Below are 6025 nucleotides of genomic sequence, written 5' to 3' on the forward strand. Positions count from 1 at the left end.
ACAAAACAAACTAAATAGATTTAATCCATTAATATGATATTGCCAGATGGAAGAAAATAACAAGGTAGGCCTAAACTGTAATAAGATATATCTTATAGACTGCTTCAGTGCATTTGGAAAGTATTCAGACCCCTTGACTTTTTACACATTTCATTTTTTACGTTACAGCCTTATTCTAAAATGGATTACATACAACATTTTCCTCATCAATCTACACACAATATCTTATAATGACAAAGCAAAAACAGTTTAGACATTTTTGCAATTTAAAACAGAATAAAACAGAAATACCTTATTTACATAAGTATTCAAACCCTTTGCTATGAAACTCGAAATTGAGCACCGGTGCATCCTGTTTTCCTTATCATCCTTGAGGTATTTCTACAACATGATTGGAGTCCACCTGTGGTAAATTCAATTGATTGGACATGATTTGGAAAGGCACATACCTAAGGTCCCACAGTTGACAGTGCAAAAATCTATTTTAATTCCAGGTTATAAGGCAACAAAATAGGGAAAATGCCAAGGGGGGTGAATACTTTCGCAAGCCACTGTAAATGGTTCAGTTCACATAAACAGTCATTATTTTCAGTTTGAGAGATCATCCCGGGCTTTGCCCCGTCTGCTGTAGCTGAGATGTCCCTGGAGGACATAGAACAACAAGACTATGATGTTTCTGACACTGAGAGAGTCAGGTAAGGCCACTCACACTCTGTCCAGTTAGATATTTGTGTGGAGATTAAGAGAGAGAGACTAATAAGAAAGAACTTGTTATGGGGCAGGTCAGGCGTCATTCATGGAGTCATTTGTAGGGTCAAGTCCCCAGCCAATCTATTTGAACCGCTCATTATTTGTGGCCATGTATTAACTACTAAGTGAGTCTTTGACATGAAGACAGTGGTTAGATTCTGCCATTGGGACTGCTCTGATGTTTCCATTCTCTCCTGGTTATGACCATAGAGCCTTGTCCCAGTCTCTAGACCTGCCTGTCTGTGTGATGGATGACCACCTGACCTCTGAAGCTGTCAATGAGATGGTAAGTTGACCTTGTCATTTCAAATTACAACATTAATCCAATAAAATGTTATAGTGATGCTATCATTGGCAATGTTGACATACCACAACCATCTCTGTTGTGTTTCAGTTGTTTAAATTTGTCCAACGTTGCCAATGCTCCTCCACTCTTTAACAGTTAATAATCATTTCAGTATGATAATTGTTGTATATTAAGTTTGATTATTTGCAATATAATTACATTTCTACCAGGAGCAGAGCAATTCTACCAGGAGCAGAGCAACCTCAGTGATGGAAACCACAGAAGAGGGGAAGCTCAACAATGTGGAACATCTGACACTTATGGACTTCCTTCAAAACCTAACTGAGAAGTATGTTCTGTTTTCTTTGGTACTATCACACCTTCAAGGAAATAGGATCAAATTAGAAACTGATCAATCGAAAAAAGAAAAAAAAATTGCTAGAAAAGTTGTCACATTGCAATTTTGCCAAAACAACTGACACAAAGCAAGTATAACTTCACGATCAGGCAAATAATTAAATAAAAACAATTCTGCCACGCATCCTGATATGACAACATTTATAACAATATTGTTTTCAGGCAATGGAGGGGGATTCGTGAGGGCATGTTTGACCCGGTAAGATCATGTTACTGACAATTTAATTAGATTACCATGAAAACTCTGCCTAATGTTTAACCTTGTTCATAAGCTCTTGAAAGACGCACTATGCAACATTTTAAAACACTTCTTCTGTTTCTGGAATACAGCTGACAAAACAACAGCTTGCCGGCTTGTGTCTGAGGATTGTCCAGTTTTTATCGGACAAGCTGATGCAGATCATCATCCCAGGTCTTTACGAACTACTGGGCATCCAAGATGCTACCTCCTCTCCATTGTCACAGAGATCTCGCACAGCGTCACTCACCAGTCTGTTAGACGATAAGACTAACACCAAGTCCCGCGTGAGATTTACTGAGGCTGGTGTACCTAAGAGGCCATGCAGTCGAAAGTCTTACAATAGCTTTCGCATCCCGACTCCCTACCCTTCCGCCAACTGTATGGATCAGGAAGAGGAAGAAGAGCAGGAATCACAACTTAAGTTCAAGGAGATTTACCTGACTAAGGGCAGTGGAAGCTACCTGCCCAAGGGGGCCATGAGGTATGTTCTTAAAGGGAAATTTAACAACTTCATATTCATCTCTAGCATCACCATATGTGAAAATTACACATTTCCATGCTTTGTAGTAAAATAAATATAGAGGGACGTAACTGTTTCCAATAGTGCTGAGAAATTAGTGCTTTTTGAGGTTGGTTTGGTTTCGATTCAAATATTTAAAAAAGAATCACGGTTTTGGATTTCAATACTTTTTTTAGACATTGAATGCACTATGGATTATGTGTGTTGAATGCTGTAACAACACATAATAAAACAATGAATAAAAGTCCCATGATGGTAGTGACTGTCCATTACTGTTTATGACTTATCAACCATCATTTACTTTCTCATATAAAATATTTATTTGATGACTTTATTATTTCATTCCAAGTCATCAACTCATCTCTATAGAGCTGCTGCTTATCCTGTCTGACAAAATCACAATTTTAGTAGTTCTTCTAAGTAAATAAGACCTACTTTTATGACCGCTGAACACCGACTGTCAATCACTTAGATCATGTATTTCCAGGTAGAGAATCCTCGCAACGCAACTGCTTTTTATCTCTCTCATGCATTCTCTCGTCTCTCCGTCTCAGTCAATGAGGTTTCCGTATCTGCTCCACACAGAGTGGACAAGTAAGTGGGCGTGCAATGGATTATGGGCTTTAATTGCCAAATTTTATGTGCTAAACTATGTAGAATATTGGCCTGTTGGAAACTACAACTCCCTACTACATTGCATAGTTAATGCTTGATCTGATTTATCTCTACAGAAACTGAGCATCGAGCTCACAGAAGAAGAAAAAAATTAACTATATGGAATTCAAATAATTGAGCCGACGTCGGTCAATTAGTTGTTTAAAAACTAATTGACCGACGTGTAACAAAAATGTTGGTTAAATGCTCAGCTCTAGATTGTAATGACATCATCAGTGTGCATCGTGTGATTTTAACCAATTATGAGTAGGCATTTCCTACTAATTGGTTGATGATGTCATAGAAAACACTTATCTTCCTCTTTCTTTTTTACTACAAAACATAGAAATGCCCGTTTTTCACATATGCTGATGTTGGGGTGGTGCTGGAGATGATGAATATGAAGTTGAAACATTTAGAAATTTCCCTTTAACATTTCTTCAAACTGCCTTGTATTTATGATTGTCCTTGAAGTTATTATAAGTTACAGTATTTGAAGCTTATAGCAATTTGGATTTTTGTAGAGGATAGATATTGCAAGGATAGATAGATATCTACAGGCCAGTTTCAATACAAATGACTTATACAAAAAAAACATTTGATTGGGCTTTAGAAATTAAGCAGTTAGGCTGACATCACACTAAGGTTTTTTCTCAGAGAAACAGCAGTGTTTTCCTCATTGTTTTCAATGGTACAGATGTATTTGACACACTGAATGTGCATCACAGCCTTACATATTATTTGTTTGACTGTGATGATTTCTGTTTTCAAGGACTCTAACCTCTCTGTCTGATGTGCAGAAGAAAACAACCAACTCTGAAACGCTACAAGTCCTCTTAGGTGTCTCAGAGGACACCCTTGTCACCTGTGTGCAGGACAGCCTGCAAGGTTCTCTCTCCAAACTTGCATGCATGTCCAATTCTCCATCTGGAAGTGCAGGCTCTCCAAAGATGACCCCTGCTGTAATGGCAGAAGTGATTAAAGATGTCAAGTCGGCCTTATCAGTGGTCGTTAAGAGTGCCTCCGCTAGCCAAACCTCTCAAGTGACACCGGTAAAGGGAGACTCACAGACCAAGGTGACTGAGAGCATGGTGAGAGAGCTGGCTGCAAAACTTGAAAAAGTTGACCAAGAGAGCAAGAGTCTAACAGGGCAAGTCATGACCACAATCTCTGACACAATGGTAGCTTTTGTTGAAGAGAACGAACAGAATTTGCTGGAAGATCTGAAGGACAAGATCACATTTTTGGCATCGCATGTTGGCTTCATTGAGGATCTTGATGCCCTGATAAGGAAATACGAGAGCAGCTACAATATTGGTGAATCTGGTTCCTCCTGCACGCTCACATCTAAGAGCATCCAAAAACTCTCCAGCCGGGAGTTTCAAACATCAGCAATACAAGCAGTGAGTGGAGTTCTTGCCAAAAAAGTCAGTAGTTTGAGCTTTCCTAGTTCAGTCATTCAGTCTGAGTTAACAGGTGCTGTATCAGGTCAAACATTGTCTGGCATTTTATAGACAGAGTCAATTCGCCCAGTGGGCTCAGCAGCGTCAGTAGTTGTTAAGACTTTCGTGTCAGATATGAAGTCCTTGGCTGAATCTGAAGAGAGTCCCCAACAGAAGAGTGCCTGGTCTGCTGCTGTTCACATTTACCACAGCATCCAAAACAGCTTGAAAGATTATTTTGGCAAGCTTCAGAGATTTGCCCTAAAGAGCATGGTCACATCTGATGACAACATCACAAATGCTGAGTTTAAGGAGACAGTTCCACTTCCTTGCTTAGACATGAAATATAGGCCCAGTAAGAGTGAGCCTCAGTTGCCAGAGTCCACTGGTGAAGTTACTTTACAAAGAGGCCTAAGTGAGTGCTCAAAACTTCTTTGGGCACAAACTGAGTCAGAAGAAAGCAAGCTCCTTCTGACAACTTGCACCAAAGAAGTTATCTCAGAGCTTCTGGTCTTGTACAAGACTGAGATGTCAAAGGAGGACCCCCTGTACACTGTTGGAGAAAAAGGATCAGACTTCTCTATTGAGAGACAACAATTTGTAGAGGGCGTTCTGGCTCAGCTTGGGGATATCTCCCATTCCAGGGCCTCATCACCAATAGTATATGAGTTCCCCTGTCAAATTGAGGACAGCAGAAGTAAGGCCACGGCTTCTTTGACCAGTCTGTTAGATTGCATGAAAAAACTCTCAAGTGAGGAATTCAAGAGTGACACCACTCAAGCAGTGAGTGAGTTCCTAGTTAAAAAGTCCACCAGTAGCTTAACTAGTGCACAGCCTGCTTATTCTGTAGCATCTAGGTCTTGTTCCGTTCAAAACCAGAGAACCTTGTCAAAGGATATTTGTGCGGATTCTGCTGCCTTTGGCATCATTGACACATTTGTGGAAGACCTGCAGAGCTTGGCACAACATGTAGAAGTAGAGGAGAGAGAACCTGACCTCCAGGAAAATGCACAAAAGCGAAAGAGCAGGATCTGGTCTGCTACCACTAGTTTATATAAAAATATTAAGAAGACATTAAAGGGCTTCACCATTCACCGGCGGAGGTCAGACGTGCAGAGAAGAATGTCTAGCCATACACCCACAGAGGACTCTGGACATCTTGTGACTGAGGAGTACCTTGGTTTGGCAAGCCAGAACTTGACGCAAGCTAGTAAGAGTGTGCCTCACTTGCCCAGTTTGAACCAGGAAGTGACTCTACACATGGGTGTCAGCGAGAGTTCAAAACTTCTCTGGACTGAAACAGACGAGGGTCTAATGAACAATAGTACCAAACAGGTCATTTCAACAATCTTGACCTCATGCGAGGATCAGACAATAAATGCACCTTGCTTCTCCACAGTAGGAAAGAAAATATCTGATATGTCCCTTGAGGTCACCATGTTGGTAGGTGGTGTTCTGTCTCAGCTGAAGGACATCTCCTTGTCAAGGTCCCCAACACCATGTGAAGACATGTTTGAACGTCTCCAAGGTTCTACTGAGCGAACCTCTCCAGTAAGTCTAGATTGCAGCACGGCTGCCTCCAAAGGCATTGCATCTTCCCACAGTCTTTCAACAAAGAGCCTCCAAAAACTCTCTAGTCATGAGTTCCAAACCAAAGCTGAGAAAGGAGTGAGTGAGGTCCTCTCTAGATCATTTAACATTGTGGAGGAAGGCAC

General features: G+C 40.7%; 1 protein-coding gene across 1 annotated transcript; it reads left to right on the forward strand.

The window, feature by feature from the left end:
- The first annotated feature begins 564 nt into the window (after positions 1–564).
- Positions 565–2812, forward strand: LOC116373916 (uncharacterized). Its single transcript, XM_031822222.1, has 6 exons — positions 565–695; positions 961–1036; positions 1267–1385; positions 1616–1652; positions 1784–2231; positions 2769–2812. Exons 1-6 carry the CDS (start codon positions 637–639, stop codon positions 2810–2812), a joined length of 783 nt encoding a protein of 260 aa, XP_031678082.1. The 5' UTR covers positions 565–636.
- The last annotated feature ends 3213 nt before the right edge of the window (positions 2813–6025 follow it).

Source organism: Oncorhynchus kisutch, linkage group LG4, assembly GCF_002021735.2.
Source record: "Oncorhynchus kisutch isolate 150728-3 linkage group LG4, Okis_V2, whole genome shotgun sequence".
NCBI classification, from domain to species: domain Eukaryota; kingdom Metazoa; phylum Chordata; class Actinopteri; order Salmoniformes; family Salmonidae; genus Oncorhynchus; species Oncorhynchus kisutch.

What these genes read in the sequence shown, in the direction of transcription:
- LOC116373916 (XM_031822222.1), top strand. Translation starts at nt 637, where the DNA reads ATGTCCCTGGAGGACATAGAACAACAAGACTATGATGTTTCTGACACT. An exon ending in TCTGACACTGAGAGAGTCAG is followed by an intron (nt 696 to 960) that starts GTAAGGCCACTC and finishes TTATGACCATAG; the next exon opens with AGCCTTGTCCCAGTCTCTAG. An exon ending in CTTCAAAACCTAACTGAGAA is followed by an intron (nt 1,386 to 1,615) that starts GTATGTTCTGTT and finishes TATTGTTTTCAG; the next exon opens with GCAATGGAGGGGGATTCGTG.